This window comes from Pristis pectinata, chromosome 11 (assembly GCF_009764475.1).
Source record: "Pristis pectinata isolate sPriPec2 chromosome 11, sPriPec2.1.pri, whole genome shotgun sequence".
NCBI classification, from domain to species: Eukaryota; Metazoa; Chordata; class Chondrichthyes; order Rhinopristiformes; family Pristidae; genus Pristis; species Pristis pectinata.
The window spans coordinates 24,951,816-24,969,212 of record NC_067415.1 but is presented as its reverse complement, the minus strand read 5'-3'; the positions used below and the strand labels follow the sequence as shown (position 1 = coordinate 24,969,212).

At 37.3% G+C, this 17,397-nt stretch overlaps 1 protein-coding gene across 5 annotated transcripts in view; it reads left to right on the top strand.

Annotated features, from left to right (window-relative positions):
- brca2 (BRCA2 DNA repair associated) overlaps positions 1–17,397 on the top strand; it is a 71,970-nt gene that overhangs the window by 2,516 nt on the left and 52,057 nt on the right. For 4 of the 5 annotated variants that reach the window (XM_052025496.1, XM_052025495.1, XM_052025497.1 and 1 more), the window contains exons 2-10: positions 612–709; positions 924–1,178; positions 8,154–8,253; positions 10,776–10,831; positions 11,151–11,191; positions 11,273–11,387; positions 11,834–11,886; positions 13,233–13,347; positions 14,491–15,753. In XM_052025496.1, coding sequence (XP_051881456.1) covers positions 652–709; positions 924–1,178; positions 8,154–8,253; positions 10,776–10,831; positions 11,151–11,191; positions 11,273–11,387; positions 11,834–11,886; positions 13,233–13,347; positions 14,491–15,753 — 2,056 coding nt within the window. In that variant the 5' untranslated portion in view covers positions 612–651. Of the gene's footprint in view, positions 1–569; positions 710–923; positions 1,179–8,153; positions 8,254–10,775; positions 10,832–11,150; positions 11,192–11,272; positions 11,388–11,833; positions 11,887–13,232; positions 13,348–14,490; positions 15,754–17,397 lie in introns of all 5 variants that reach the window. The other variant, XM_052025498.1, reaches the window with a different exon arrangement.

Here is a 17,397-nt window from a genome sequence, read left to right as displayed (position 1 = left end):
GAAGTGGGTACAATTACAATGTTTAAAAGATGTTTGCATAGGTTCATGGATAGGAAGGGTTTAGAGGGATATGGGTCAAATGAAGGCGAATGGGACTAGATCAGGTAGGCACCTTGGTCGGCTTGGACGAATTGGGCCAAAGGACCCGTTTCCTTGCTATATTATTTGATGCTTCTATAATCACCATCCTCTTAGATCTTTAAATTTCTCCCCTCTCTCCTTACCTATGTCCTCTAATTATAGACTTCCCTGCCCTGGGGAAAAAGACTCTCATCTATCCTGTCTATATTCATAATTTTATAAACCTCTAAGGTCACCTTTAGTCTCGTCAGTTCCAGTGACATCTTTTGCTTGCCCATTTTTCTTTGTTTCCAGCAGAATCATGTGGCTTCATTCAAGATGGGTATGTTTTGACAGCCAAGTAAAAGTTTACCCAAGTGACAGATACCAAAGTAGTCTAGTTAGAATCTTTTGCTTAATTTTTATCCTTTTATTTTGTGGTGAGTTAACAAGTACCCTCAAAACTAGTACATTCTATTATTTTGGACTTTGTTTTGTTTTTCTGATAGGGGAAAACTTTCTGGAAATTTAAACACTTTCCATTTTCACAGGAAGAGCAGTTGGGTCAGGAGTAATATTCTATTCAAGAAGATGAAGGAACAGAATTCAAATCAAGTAATGTTTGATTTAATAGCGCTCTGTCAGGAAGGTAAGAACTGATAACTTTAAAGTTGTTCATGTATTATTGCCACAGTGGCACAGCAGTGCAGTGGTAAAATCTATTGTATGCATGTCATAATTTTGTTTGGTAAATTTACATTTTATGTCGTAACCACTTTGTTTCGAATAAGGTAATAACACTTTGCTTGTCTCTTGTTGACCTTTGTAAACAAAAAAAAATCAATTATTATTCTTCATTGCAGATTTGGGACCGCTATGTCAAAACTGGTTTGAAGAACTAACTTTGTCAGCATGTTCTAGCCAGTTTAAACAACCTGGAGGTGATGTCCATTTTGCTACATCTGATTACAATAATGATTACTTCAAAACACCATGGCAGAAGCAGACTTTACATAGCCAGCTAGATTGCACTCCATCAGTCTTCAGTGGTTTCCCCTTAATAATCCCTTCAGTATGCACATCTGATCAAAGGAATGAACACAGTAGGATGAAACCAGGTAAGGCATCAAATTTATACAATAATCCTCAATGATCATTGGCATTATATTTGATTTCCTGTGGCTGATTTGCATGCTAAGTATGATATTTTGTGGAGCATAAAGTAGCTTGATAACAAATTAGAACTTGCCTTGTTTATTATTAGTCATACAATCATATTCTATGGCCTCTGGCAGTGTTAACAGTTTATGCAGGATTGCATAGGATGCAAGGCATGGAAATAGGCATTTTGGCCCAACTAGTCCATGTTGGCGTACTCCATTTGTATCTTTTTCTCAAATACACTATACACAATAATCAAAGTCTTAGCAAGGTTTGATACAAGTTTAGGATAGTTTATATTCCTTGAGAAACAGACCCTTGTGCTTAGTATGCTTTCTTTAAGGCCTTGCTAACCTGTGGCACAGCTTGCAATGATTGATATATTTGTATTCTTTAGTTCTTCAGCCCCACCTAGACTTGCCTATTCCAAATAATAAATAGATTTGGCTTCCTCCCCTCCGCCATCAGATTTCTGAATGGTCCATGAACACTACCTCGTTATTGCTTTATTTTGTAATTTATAGTAATTTTGTGTCTTTGCACTGTACTACTGATGCAAAACAACAGATTTCATGACCTATGTCAGTTGAATGTAATCCTGATTCTGAGTGTGGTCGTTTACATAGCAGAACTAAAGACAAAAGCAAACTGGGGGTTTTTGGATACGTGATGTGAAACTTGGGATTGAAAAGCATGAGGACTATAGAATGAAGGCAAGCGTTTGATTACTAAGAATTCTGGATAATAATTGGGTGGACTATTTATCAATTAAGCGATTATTGTGGTAACTCGGACTGGTAGTGGGGGGGGGTAGTGTTTGTCTATTATGTTATGGAGTTAAAGGTAAAATCGAGAGATGCAATACTTAGAGTTAACTTCAATTTTGTAAAATTGTGGGATATTGAGGAGACATTGGGCTGTTTGGTATGAAAGTGCAAATTGAGCAATGAAGAGATGGTGTTTTAAAAGGTCATAATAAGGCTCTGTGAAGAGCTGAAGATTAATCCATGAAGAATAAACTGACAACAAACAATCTGCTGGAAGAGCACAGTAGATAAAGCAGCATCTGTGGGAGGAAAGGAATTGTCAATGATTCCGGTTGAAACATTGACAATTTCTTTCCTCCCACAGATGCTGCTTGACCTGTTGAGTTCTTCCAGCAGGTTGTTTGTTGCTCCAGATTCCAGCATCTGCAGTCTCTTGTGTCTCAAGAATAAACTGACAATTTGGTTAGACCATATCTTTCATTATTTGAAACACTTTTGTCTTTATGGGACTTGGAGATTTGAAAGTTGTAAACTTTAAGATCATACACTCTGGAAGTTCCTAGAAAAACTTGCCCTATCCTAGTAGCTAATTTTTAGCTGATCCCTACCCAAAAAAAAATCACTTTTTATGAATGTTGTTTCTTGCCATTAGTCCTGAAGTTTGCACAAAAATTTCCTTGCCATACATTTACCACTTAATTTGAAATGAACCTTTCCTGTCCCAGTTTGTTCTATAACTTCCCTTGTGAGCTTAGAAATACTAGCAACCAGGTGGATAGCATTGGAAATAAAAGTGGTTATGTTGTGAACAAAGAACTGAGGAAGAAAAGGACTGGTCTTTAACAGCTTCCAAATTTGTACAGCACAGAAGGAAGCCATTTGATCTGTTAAGTCTGTATCAGCTCTAAACAAGACCAATCCAGTTAGTTTCACTCCCTTGCCTTTTCCCCACAATCCTGCAAATTCATTGTTTTGAGATGTTTGTCCAACTTGCTATTGAGTGCTGCAATCAAATGTATCTTCATTCTGCCCTTTGCGTTTCATTCCACATCCTGACCAGTGGCTGTGTTTATAAAATGTATATATTAAAAAAAAATCCTAATCAGTTGGTTTTGCCAATCACCTTCATGGTGTGTTTTCTAGCTCTTGATCTCTCTGCCAATAGGAACAGTTTCTCCCTCTATTCTGTTCATACCCTTCATGCTTGTAAGTATCTTTCAAATTTGCTCACAGACTCCCCTATTCCAAGTAGAATGAGCTGAACCTTTCCAGTGTATCCACATAACTAAAACCCCTGGAACCGGTTTTACTAAACTTCCCCATCACTCTGAACTCTAAAATGTGGCACTGAGAACTAGACACAATTACTTTAGTTGTGGTTCAATCAGTGCTTTATAAAGATTCAACATGACTTTCTTGTTGTTCTGCTTTTTTTTCTTCTGTTTAGAATGCCCTGGATCCCCCAAGCTTTTTAACTACTTTCTCAACCTGCTCTGCCACTTTCAGTGAACAGTGCACATTCTATCCCCAACCTCTGTATCTCTTTTCAGAATTGTGCGCTCTAATTCATGTGGCCCTTCTGAATTTTCCTATCAAAATGTAACACTTACCATTTCTCACAATTAAATTTCATTTGCTATTATTGATCCATTCCACCAGCCTGTATAACAAACATGAATTAGGAACTAAAGTAGGTCACTTGCCCTCAAGTCTGCTTTGTCACTTGATTAAGATCATGGCTGTTCTGATTGGTAATCTCACCTCTGCATTCCTTTCACCACTGTTAACCTTTCACCACCTTGCTTATGCCAAATCTATCTACTCTGCCTTAAAAATGTACAAGGACCCTTCTTCCACAGTCCTCAAGGCGATTACTATACCCATAGTTTACTATGCCTCCCAAATTTTGTCATATAGAAATTTGAAAATTGTGTCCTATGCATTTGTCCAGGTCATTAACATTATAAAAAGGAAAACGGTGGTCCTAGTACAGGCAGTCCTTGGGTTCTGTAATGGTTCTATTCCTGAGAACTGCCCATAAGCCTGATTCTCTCAAGTCAGAAATGTCCATTTTCTATTGTAACCCATATCGTATTGGTCTATGTACACTTGCTACAGTTCTTTCATTTCACCCTAACACTACCCATCATTAAACTAATGGAATATGTATTGGATTCGGTCATTAATGAGTACCACAAAACACTTGTTATTACTATCTGGAAAAAATGCGTTTTAAAAGAAAAATGCATGGGAAAATTTGCATAAAGTCTGATTTCTGTAAGTTAGGTCTTCCATAACCTGGGGAGCCTTTGTACTTGGAAAATTCACTGTGTACTTGCCAGCAGTTCAAAAAAATGACCTTTTATCACTTTTTTTTTATTAGCCAATTTTTTTATTCAAACTGCTACATACCTTTTCCCATGGCCTTTAATGATAATGACTAGCCAGTTATGTAGCAGCATATCAAAGGTCTTTTCAAAGTGCATATGTATACCACATCAATCGCATTTCCCTCTTTGACTTCCCTGTTATTTAGAAAATATATCAGATTAGTTAGATATGATTTGGCTTCCTAATCAATCTACAATTGTGCCTCAAGCCAAGCTCTTCCTGTAGAGTTACAACACTGACATTTACCTGACATTGTTGAAAATTGCCCCGTTCACAAACACCAGGACAAATCTAATGTGGCTAATTAACACCCAATCAGTTTACACTAAATCACCAAGAAAGTAATGGATGGCCTCACTGATGGAACTCTCTCAAGTGGTGCTCACTGATGTTTAGGTTGGGTTTTTTCAGGACACTTGGCGCCAGAATTCATCACAGCCTTTGTCCAAATGTGGATGAATGAATTCCAGAAGTGAGGTGAGAGTGACTGCCATTGACACCAAGGCAGCATTTGACTTGTGATATTGAGGAGCCTGGTAAAATTGAATTTAATGGACATTGAGCAGAGAACGTTCTTGGTGGTTGGAGTCTTGCATCACATAAAGGAAGGTGATTATGGTTATTAGCAGTCAGTCATCCCAGCCTCTGGGTATTACTGCTAGAGTTCCTCAGGGCAGTGTCCTCTGTCAAACAATCTTCAGCAGCTTCATCAATGACCTTTTCTTTCAATTGTAAATCCTGCCTCCTGCCCCCCCCCCCCCCACCCAACTCCAACCATGCCTCTTCTTCCCTTTTCCTGTCTTTCTTTTTCTATTCCCCTTTTTTCCCTCTTCTTACCTTTTGATCCATCCCCTGGTGGATCTGCCCTTCCCTCTTCCCCCACACCTTCCTATCACTGTCTCTTAATTGCATCTACCTATCACCACCTTGTGCTCACCCCCACCTCCCCTCTTTTGTTCACCTATCACTGCTCTGCTTTTCCCTCCAATATATTGGGCTTCCCTTTTTCCTATCGTCAGTCCTGAAGAAGGTTCCTGACCCAAAACGTTGACCGCCTGCTTTTCTCCATGGATGCTGCCTGGTCTGCTGAGTTCCTCCAGCATCATTGTATTTTTCATCTTCTTCCAACAGCTGCAGTCTTTTGTTTCGCTAACTTTCTTTTATTCTAAGTTCAGAAGTGGAGATGTTCCTTCCCGGTTGCACAAACTCAACAGCAATTGAAGCAGTCCATGCCTGCATGCCACAAGACCTAAACAAAACTTCAGGTGTGGTCTAGTAAGTGGCAAGTAACATTTACACCACAAGTGCCACTCAGTGACCTTCTTAAAACAAACAGACTAACCACCTTCTCTCGACATTCAATAGTCAGTAAGATCTCCATCATCAAAATTGTGGGGCTCACCAACAAGCAAACTCTCAGCTGAACGAGCTACAAATGCTGTGGATATGGGTATAGGTTAGAGGCTGAGTATCATAGTGAATGGCACTCCTTCTGAAGCCCAATGATTTTCCTCGATCTGCAAGATAGAAGTGGGATTTGGGCCAAACGCAGGCAAATGGGACTAGCTTGGATAGACATCTTGGTCGGCATGAATGGGTTGGGCTGAAGTGCCTGTTTCCGTGCTATTTAACTCTATGGCACTAAACCCTATTGAACTATTTGGCATCAAAGCTACTACTGTGACCCATATGACCCTCCAGGGGAGTCCTCGTAAAATCTGGGGACATGCCACAGACTAGGCAAGCACGTATACTCGCAGAATCATAACTTTAAGCCAATGACCCAGGTTCTTCTGTTGTGATCCTTGGGTATGTTTGACCAGGAGAACTCCTCCAAAGTAGGTTAAGCAAAAGAGGATGTGAGTGGGAGGATTTACCTTGTAAATTATCTCGTTTAATCTGCCCTCCCTGGATTGTTATAGTGTTAGTTCATGTATTAGCAGATGAAGTTTTTTTTTGCTGATCACTACTAACTTCCTTCAGTTCGTGCTTCAGTACCTTCCCGTATTGATCACCACTTAGAAGAAACTTTGAGAGTGATAAAGAGATGTAGTGTACACTGAATGAAGATCTTCCCTTTTCACAACCAGGCACATTTTATTTGCACCATGACGAAGCAAATTGGCTGAGTCCCAATAAACAAGTTGCCAGATTGTTTGTGGTGAATGAGGAAAATATAGGGAAACTTTATTTTCTTCTTGGCTGTCAGCCTGTTTCAGATGCTTCTGTCCTTAACTGTTGGTAGGACTGATCACTGCTTATTACTTCTGGCAATAAAGACCCTCAATGGCATTGAAGGCGCCCTCCAATGTGTAGCAGTACTACCATGTCAAGTATACTATATTCAGAACTCAATGTGGCATTCACGAAATGTTGTCAGCCAGCAGCAGCAGTTGTATTCCACCATGATGTGCATCCTCAAATTTGGACACATTCTTCACTTGCATTCAAGGGCCACTGCTGCCTTAGTGGAGGGTATTTGAGAGGTATTTTTGGGGAGAGAGAATCTGGGCATAACTGGCTAGGCCAGATTTTATTGCCCATCCCTAACTGCCCTTGAGCTAAGTAACCTGGTAAGCTGTTTCAAAAGCCATTTAACTGCCAACTAGTGGCTTGGGAGTTACATAACCAAGACTGGGTAAGAATGGCAGATTTCCTCCTCCATGAACTAGCTGAGTCTCTATAAAAATCTGTTGTTTTGTTGTCATTGTTACCAGTGACTTTTTTTAAAGTTCACTTTATTAACTAAACTTAAATTCCACAGCTGCCTTGGTTGAATTTAGGTCTCTGGATTGTTAGTCCATGCTTCTGGGTTACTACTCTGGTAATTTAATTTGCTGTCACCATACTAAGCAAGGAGTAGGCTAAGTATACCTAAAAAAAAATGCTAAATTAATGAAGTTAAGAAAGGACCATGTGTATGCTAAATAGCAGAAGTAATTGGTAGTATACAGAGATGCATGATCTTGCAACTAACAAGTCAGATCAAAGTACTCCTGTGCTACCAAATACAGCAATGAATGATGTTGACAGTTAAGTAAGAAGAAAAGGCCTTATGAGCATTATCTTTGTTTAAATGTTGGCGGTGCTTGGCATGTGAGTGAATCAGTTCTGGCTGAAGTTTTGTGGATGGTCCATTTTGCCTTTCTTTTGAGCCAGACTTTAGGCATTTAAGTTCATTCTGTGTGCTATCAATAAATGACTTATTCACTAATACTTCCTAAATCCATGACCTCGACCATTTTAAAGGACAAGGGCAGTAGGTCAGTGGAGAAAGTTACCACCAGAAATTTCCTCTCCACAGCACACCACACCCTGATTTGAAAATCTCAATATTCTTGGGGCAAAATTTTGTACTTTAGTGCTATTTACATTCTAATTTTTTTACTTATTGGAAATTTAATGAGTAAATAGACAGCTGACTCACTTCTAATATTGGAGATTTACCATTGTAACAATCTAATTTTCTTGTAGGAAGATTGAGAGAGCTCTCTGAGATAACCTACAGTCCAGTGTCTCATCCCATTATGTAGAGAAGTTCTAGCCTTTTGTTTGTCACTTCCACCAATAATAGGTAAAATGTAGAAACTTGCTGGGAAATTGTAAAAACAAGATTGAATCCATTCTCTTTGTTACATCTATATAAAGCAGTAAGATTGTTATGTTAGTGTTAATTTGTGGTAAAGTACTGCAAGGCTAAGAGCATTGGTCTCCATTTTATTATGAGTATGAATAAATGTATCAAGGTAATTAGTGAAAATTTGCATTTAACAGAAAACAGTTTTTCTGCTTTGGGACAAGGAACTGTACCTCCATACAAGGGAAGCCATCATACAACCTCAAGTCCTGTTTTTGATGTTTCTCTGATGAAAAGGTAAGTTAATCTAACTCTCTGTATTTTAGTGAAAGGCTAGATTTTCTTCCTGGATAAAATTAATGCCCAAAGTATATTGGAACTGGACTTAGCTTGGTGGTGCAATGATTCTGTCTTGTTTCTAAGGGTCAACTATAGTATTGTTTTAGAACTCTAGAATCATTGAAATTTAGTGCCAGGACAACTCCATTCAACCCTCCTGTCTGTGCTGGTCAAAAGCATTATATAAATGAACCCAATTTCCAGTTCCTGGGGTGTAACCCTGTAGACTACCTCAGATCAAGTGCTTATTCAAATATTACTAAAATGTGATTTTTATGTCCTTCCATCCTTTCAGGCAATGAGTTATAGACCAGCCAGAACCCTGAGTGAGAATGTTTTCCTTAACTCCTAATATTTCCACCATTTATAATTTTTGCCCCTGGTTATTCAGCTCAGAGTTAAGGGAAATAAGTTTTTTGTGTTTGCCATACAAGGCCTTCACTGATCCAAGGAAAATGACCCCAATCTAGCCAGTTTCTCCTCGTAACCTAAAGCCCTCAGTTATGGCAACATTCTTGTAAATCTCTTCTGCAATCTCTGCAGTGCTGTCCTACGTTTCAACTGATGTGGGTGACCTGGAATTGTGTGCAGTACATATGCTGATAGCTGAGTAGGTTTGGTTTGGTTGTTACATGGCTTTCCTTTTTACATTTTGTGCCTAGGTCAAGAAGGCAAGCATTGCTTATGCCTCCTTAACCATCATATCTATGTACTTGTCTTGCTACCTCTTGGATATCTGTAGACATACTTCCAAGATTCCCCTGCCCTTCAGAATATCCTATTATCCATAATTCATTATCTTTCTCTACCTTCCCTCCCTAAACTCATCATGCTTCTCGATTGAACTAACTTATCAAATTATAGGTATGCAGTAGATTACTCAATAAAAGGCAAATTTACCAAGAGTAGCTCGGATGCACTGTAGGTTACCAGACTGGCTGAGTTCTGAAATATAAAGCTTGTGGTTTACTTATCTGAGCATCTGAGGGAAGTTGAGAAAGAAATAATGCAAGCCTTGACCATCATTTTCCAAAATTCTGTGGAAAGGAAGTTTATGTCAGCAGACTGGTATGGCAAATATGATTTACTGCTCAAAAAGTTAGACTAAATGAGGACTGTTTAGTCCTGCTTTATTTGTTGAAGTAATGCAAGTTGTCTGCATTTGGAGAATTGAGCTAATTAGGAATAGCTAGATTAGTTTTCTGAACATAAATGGTTTGCCAACGCTGATAATTTAGATAGTTGCTAGATTTAGATCAGTGCAGAAAAATGGTGCTTAAATTTAAAGGTGAAAACAAATACTGCTAAAACGATAGGAATTGGAATGGATTGCAGGAACTAAAGAATCTTGATCTTCAGATAGATCATTTTTAGATATTAAGGGAATTGAGGGATTTGGGGTTAATGTAGGAAAGTGAGCAGATCTAATTTAATGTCACACAGGGAACAGGAGCTGAATTAATGCCATAAACAGATTAATTAAACTTCTGCCCTTGTCCATACAGAGTTAGCATGTAAAAGCAAGGAAGTAAATTGGAATTTGGTAATAGGTAGAATGATACATATCAATTTTGGGTATGTTATCATAGGTTAAATGGAAACAATGCAATGTAGTTTCACTCTGGTATAAAGTTGAGGAGTTGAAGTAACGAGAAACTGAGGAATGGGTTTTTTCTCACTAGAACAAATTATTGTATGACCTGATGGTTGTCTTCAAAATTGTAATTCATCTTAATTTTTAAGAGTTGTGATAAAAGAATAATGTGTTTCTATTTGTTGGTCATGCCTTTACAAGACACAAAATAGTTAGTAATCATAGAATTAATGGAGTAATTAAATATAATAAAAATGTTTGCAGTCTGGTTAAAAATGAAGTGGTGAAAGCAGAGTTCACATTTGCATGTTTGTTCAAAAAAAAGTAGAAAACTCAAGTTTACAGGTGTGAACAAAAACAGCTAATGGGATGAATAAACAACTTGTAGAAATGGAATGACCACTGAAAAGTGAAATGCATGAATTTCATTCAGAATTTATTTCACGTTTCTGGTAACACTGTTCAGACCAGTCCTTCTATTGAGGCTTTCACTTGTGCTTTTGCATGATGGCGTTATGCAGATTTTGACTGAGATGGAGGGGCTGACTATGTAGAGAAGTTGCAGTCTGTTGATGCTACTTCATTGTCCTGGAGTTATAAATTCATGGTTGCATTCCTGTGTTTTTGTAGTTATAATATTGCCAAGGAAAGTATGATTCTAAGGTGATAAGTGAAATAAAAATACAGATTTCATTTGAGTCTACTTGAATTGTCGGCTTGATTCCAGCAAAACTTTGGATATGTTTACATGATATTTTTTGAATTACTCCTGCATAATATTATTTACCCATGGGAAAGTGATGATACTGAAGTTATGTGATCCCATAAATGGGTTCCAGTAACAATAGAAAAAGTGTGTACTGAGATTTCTTTTAAATCATTCTAGCCCTGTGGTCTTGATCGGTACTTGCAGGACTCCGCAACACATCCATACCACTCAAGGTAAGTAAATGTTCTATTTGATTTCCTAAAATAATCCAGTAGAGATTGGATTAGGTTCCCATAGCACTTCAGAATGTTGACCAGTAAAGTGTGTGGGCCATTCATCTAAAGCTATTGAAATAATTTTTCTGATTTTTTTTTAAGTCCGATAATTCAACTGAAAGTAAAGATGCAATCAAGCTTTTTTGTTTTAAGAAAGAATATTAGGCTTTTTCTTAAATAGGTCACATCTTTTCACACAGGCTTTGTAGTTTTCTGAAAAATTAAATTCCAACAGAGGTACAAAATGTTCATAATTCCATTAAATATTTTATTCCAGATGATAGAGGTTCATTTTTCAGTTCTCCAGTAACAAGTAAGGTAAGGATTTTTAATTTGATTTTTCTGTTATTTTATTTTCTGTTTCAAGGAAAAATATTGTAAATCTTATTTCTAAACTAGGTCATCTCAGAACAGATTTTAGAAAGCCTTGGGGCTGAGGTGGATCCAGACATGTCTTGGACTAGTTCGTTAGCAACTCCTCCATCACTAACTCCAACAGTTATTATTTGTAAAGGTGAGCTTACGAAATGAATTTTCAGCTTGAATGGGGACAAAGTAATCGTTTGCAAAACTCAGTAAAAGTTTTATAGTGTTAATAGTTTTATTATGTTTTTTAAATTGAGTGTACAGATTCAGTTATGACAACTGGATCTTGTACCAACACTTTGAAATGTTCTTTATGTTCTCTTGAAAGTTTTAAAACAAGTAGCAAACACTGCTGAATAAACCAATAAAGTTAGTAAGGTTGGAAATAGTAAATCAAATATTTGTGGATTATGAACAAGGCCATATCTACAGAGTTTTGCTATGTTATTGAAGCTAGTGCTTCACTACAGAAGACTGGGACTTGCTGAAGAAAGGATGGCACCTCTTCTGAAATGTGCTGTCAATAGTTTCACTTTATTTCTTCCCAAATAGTTGTGTGTATGTCTCCAAATTATGGGAATTCTTTGTTTTCAGCCAAAGAAAGTGAATTGCTTCAAGACAAGGCTAAAGAAGTACAAGTACCTTTGGTAAGCTTGTGTGTGCATTACTGATAGGAAATAATAGGGGAGCTTTTTATCTTTCATAAATTATAGTTTTGGGCTGCATATTGTCATTCCTCACCATCAGAGGATTTTGATGATTGATTTTACTATTTGTGACTTGCAAAATGGCTAATGTGGTTATGCATTTTTAATAGTTAATTGGTAATTAGTTTATTATTGTCACATGTACAGAGATACAGTGAAAAGCTTTTGTTTGCATACCATCCAGACAGATCATTCCATATATAAGTACATCAAGGTAGTACAAAGGGTGGGGGGTGGGGGGGGGGTGGTGGGAGGAGGTTGGGGGGAACAGAATGTACCAAAATTCCTTTGGGTTAGATGTTCATATTTATGTTGGGAATGAACCCACTGGTGAACCTTTCCATCAAGTTTGTTGGAGAATGTTGGATCAGTGAGAATTTGCCTTTTTAGTGTAGGTTGCCACACCTACTACCTCTGTATCCCAAATCACAAAATGGTCTGCTGTGGGGAGAAATTTTTGTGGTCCTGGAAATAGTAAGACAGTCCCTCTTGTAGAGAGTTTGCATTTAAAGAAAAGGGCTGGGCTTAAATCATTGGCTGTCTGGTCCATAACTCCAGTGTGATCCCTACAGAGATGATCAGGTAACTAATGGTAATATCAGTGTGATTCTTTCCATTGGGCATACTGTCCTTTGAAGATATAAAAATGCAGATGCTACAAAGTTAGTACTAATTTTCATTAACTTTTTCCCTATCTGTGTAACTGGTGAATGTAAGGAACAGGCAGAGCCTTTATTTCTAACAGTGGTATACAGGACCTCAGCTCAGGTTGAGGCTTAATGTATATTGATCCTGATTTTTTTTTCAGACATTCTGCTGCACTTACAAACTATATAAAGTAGTTTGTTAATCACTATTGTAGGAATAAATTAAGATTTAATTTTGTCCTATTACTTCGTGCAGTATGTTGATGGCCATTTCTTCAATCTATTTATGCAGAGATTATATGCATGTTCTTTGTTATCCTTCTGTGCTTAATTCAATTAATATGCAAAACTGACTGCATTAGGTAAATACAAAGAAATTTGAAGTGAACTCCAGAGATTGTTTTAATATACCAGATTGCTGAATTTGAAAACCAGCAAACTAAAGCAGCTGGACTAAAAGCAAGCTGTTTTTACTAAAGCTAAACAAATGATATATTCTGCAGACATAGAGGAATATTATTTCACTTTGCTTTTTGATTTCAATTTTAAAGACATCACCCTATTTGTAGATTTTAAAAAGGTAATGAACTTTTTAAAATGAGCTCATTATTAACATTCTAATTATTAATTTGCTTGCAGCTTTTACACAGTAACTTAAATATAGAGCATAATGCTTATGCTTTTGGACAACACATACTGCCTGTAATTGGGGAGGAGGAATGTGAAGAAATGGAAGGGGTTGATCAGAGTTGTAGTAAGTGTAATTCTTTTTCTTTTAATACTTTTTTTTCCTACATGGCAATTCAAGTGATGAGGAATTACTCAAAGCCTTGCGTGTGATTTTTTACCATGTTGTGTAAAGTGTTGGAAAAGTTAATTAAAATTGTTTTGTTTTTAATTCTGATTTACTAATCTAAGTATTCTCTAATGTGATTAGCTGCTCAGCCAGTTTGACTTCATATCTTTTTCTGGCAAAGAGTCTTTGTGGAATGTTGACTCTGCTTTTCTTTCCACTTTTATTAGCCTGACAGGCTAAACTTTTCCAGTGTATTCTGTTATGATTTCAGATTTCCAGCATCTCCTCCATTTTTTTTTCTAATTTTCTTTCATGGCATCACAGTTTCAGGACACAAGAACCTCCTTGATCTGACATCTGATAGCAATTAATGTCAATAAAGTAGTAGTCTGTGCCACAGACCACTGGAACTTTGTGGGCAACTCTTCTTGAGGTCACCAGCATCATTGTTACTGACTGCGCATGTTTGCTTCTTCCATAATTACGAGTAATTTCCCTTGAATGTGCATTAAAATCTTGAAATTTAACATGACATTTGCTTTTGATCTTTTGGAAGTCTATACAAATTCATTTTTTAAATTGCAAATTCAGATCTGCTGAATCATATCCACTTTGGTATTTCTAATGCACTAAAAGGAAAGGCATTGAGAATCATTTTGTATGCTTTCCAAAATCCAGTTTTCAGAAGTTTGTCATTGTTTACAGGCCTTCATGCCTTCATTATAAAAACTTTGAATGGGACGAATGTGACATTCCAGACATGTTGTGATTTACCAACTATTTGATTAGGTACAATATATGGATAAGAGGGGGTGGCAAGGGTGGGGGAGCAATTAAAGCAGAGCCTGATCCTGACCTTGTGTACTTGTCTAGACCTTGAGTGTTTACTTCCAAAGTATACATTGAAAGTACACAAGGAAATCTAAAAGCCAGTCCAGATTTTAATATTTATTTTGCATGTTAATAACTTCTAGCACACAAGTTTTATCGCTTCTCTTTTGGGGATGAATGATAATTCTAAAACAAAACTCTGCAGAATCCAAGTAAGCTTTGATAATTATGGAGACTTGAGATTATTGATTTTTTTTTGCATGTTTTTAGAGCCTGATGATGGAGTGGCTAACTTGGTTAATGAGAGCAGAAGCTATAAAGATGGAAAGCAGACTGTACCTGATGAAGCAGTATCTTTCACTGAGTGTACACCTTTGGGACTACGAGGAATAAAATCCAATACTGTAAAGAGAGAGAACAAACTTGCAGTGAATAATCTTAAGATAAACGGTGGTAAAGCCTTACCATCACATGATTCCTTGCAAAGCACTGCAGCTCAATTAGACTTCCATATGGTTTCCAATAATTTAGCTTTTAGCCCAGTTAAAGACTGCAAAATGAAAGGAGTTTTCCTGAATAGCAAGAAGTCTGTCGATCAACATTTGTATGACAGAAGCTCAGAGGAGTTATCAGGCCACAATATATCTTCCCTGTCTGACTGGTCACAGCTAAATCTCTCAGAACTTGATGAAAGCCAGATGATTAATGGAGGCTCAGACAATGTAGATCGTTCCGCAGAGGCATTGTCTTTGAGCAACACAGAGAATCTAGCATTTCTTTCAAATGAAAAAGATATGGATAAAGGATTTAGTTGCTTTTCCGGTGAAGAACGTGGGTCAGTAGCACGGAATTCAGCTTGTTCTTCAGAATATGTTGTAACAGAGAATCACTTCAATTGTTGTAGAGTTGCTGAGGATTTCAAAGCAGATGATGAAAGCATAAATAATTCTAAAGCAGAAGCAAAATCCAGTACTCCAAACTGTACTTGTGATAGATCTCAACTGTCAAAACTTCTCAATCCTTTAATTCCTGACACAAATTATTTTGTAACTGGCGATTCAGTGCAAAGTCATCCATCTGATGACAGAAGAATGGATTCAGATTCAGAAAATGTAGCAGTTGGATCTTTCCCCTCATGCAAGTTGGAAAGAGTGTGCATAGAAGGCAGTAATCTTGAAAGTAAAATAAGCAAAATAAAGCCAGTGACTGCTTTAAAAGATCACAAAGCCAGTTTAACAGATTCTATCAATAATGGCGAAAAGTCCAATCAGCCTGTAGTTTCTAGGAGTACCTCGCTGGTTCTGGATCCAGTAAAGTGTCAAGTAGCTGGAGAAGACCATAGTTTATTGCTTTCTGCCCTAAAGGGGCATTCAAGGAAGTTCCTATACTCTGTGCAAGATCCTTTAAATCAACATGAACATAAGAACATCTCTTTGGCCACTGACTTACAAATTAAAACACAGTTTCTTCCTTTGGCATCAAAGTCTTCATGCATGTCATCAGCCCGAAAATTTGGAAACCAGCAGAACCCAGGTATAATTCAACTTGTGCTAATTTTTACTCTTGCCAATATTCTAACTTTTCAATTTCAGATGCATTTATAAATTGAGGTGATTTTATATTAATTGCTGGAATGCATCAAACATCTTTCTATTAGGCTGGTAATTTTTTGACGTATTGATGAATAGTCACTAGATTCTACTCTTAAATTCTGTGTATTTGAGGGATTGCTAAAGGCTTCTTTACATTCAAAATCCTTTTTCTGTTCTGTGCTCTTTTGTTGGACTTCTGAAACCATGAGGTGAAAACAAAGGTTGACATATCAATAGGTTGAAACAAAAAACAAAGCACAGTATTGAGGAAATTGATGTACAAGTCCATAGATCCATAAAGAAGATAGCGCATATATTAAAGTTGTGAAGAAGGTATGCAGGATGCTGGCCTTCATTAGCTGGGTCATAAAATACAAGAGCATAGAGGTCATTATACAACTTCATAAAACTTTGATTAGGCCACAGCTTAAGTATTATGTATATTTCTAGGCACCACACTTAGCAAGGACGTGAATGCATTGGAGAGGGTGCAGATGAGATTTATCAGGATGTTCCTTAAGATAGAACATTACTGTTATGATGAGAGACTGGATAGACTGGGTTTGTTTTCCTTGTAGCAGAAGAGAGGAATGGAGGGCTGATAGAGACATCCAAATTTATGAAGAGTATAGACAGGGTGGATGGTAGGAAACTTTTTCTCCATAATGGGGATGTCTAAAACCAGAGGGCATAAGCTTAAGGTCTGGGGATATGAGGAAAAAATGTCTTCACCCAGAGATTAATTGCAATCTACATCGCACTGCTTGAGAAGGTGGAGGATGTACTTGCTCTCATAACATCTTAAAAAGCATCTGGATGAACACTTGAGTTATTGAGGAATAGAAGACTTTGTACCAAGTGCTGGTAAATGGGATTATTATAGATGGGGTATTTGATAATTGATGTCGATATGGTGCTATATGACTCTAACAACTATACTGATGAAGCTAACAATTCATTGGCAAAATTTAACAATAAATCTGCAGTACATTAGTGAAATACAAATTGTGCTGCAATACATAATTGATCTCGGGAACATTATTTGTAGCAGAAAGCATCCTGTTATCAGTATTATGGAATTTAAATTGTCACATGCCAGGTCTAAAACAGATTAAAAGCCAAGAAATGGTGTGTGCTGGTCTGTAGTGCAGCACATTACTGCATAGTGGACTGCACCAGTTTTTAAATTTGGTGTTTAATGAATTACCTTGTTATGATTTGATTTGCTTTAGTTACATATAACAGAGGGGGAAAAATATAACATGCTACCCCATCAGGGGTTTAGAAATCATAACTGATCTATTTGGATATTATTTGCAATTTGTAGACTGGTTTGAAAGAATTGGACTTCTGACAACTGTCTGGCTGTATTTGGAAGTATCAATATTTAGCAAGTTCAGAACTTTGTGCATATGCTTGCTGTAAAATGCAGCAATACAGGACTTTGACAAATTTGGAATGCTGACTCGGTCTGTTCACTCTGCTGCTGGGTTTTAAGTGGAGTCCAAAAGTGGTTTTAAGTGGATTCCCCAACATCTTCTCTAGACGAACAATATTTTTGGATCCTGAGTCAGGCTACATTTGG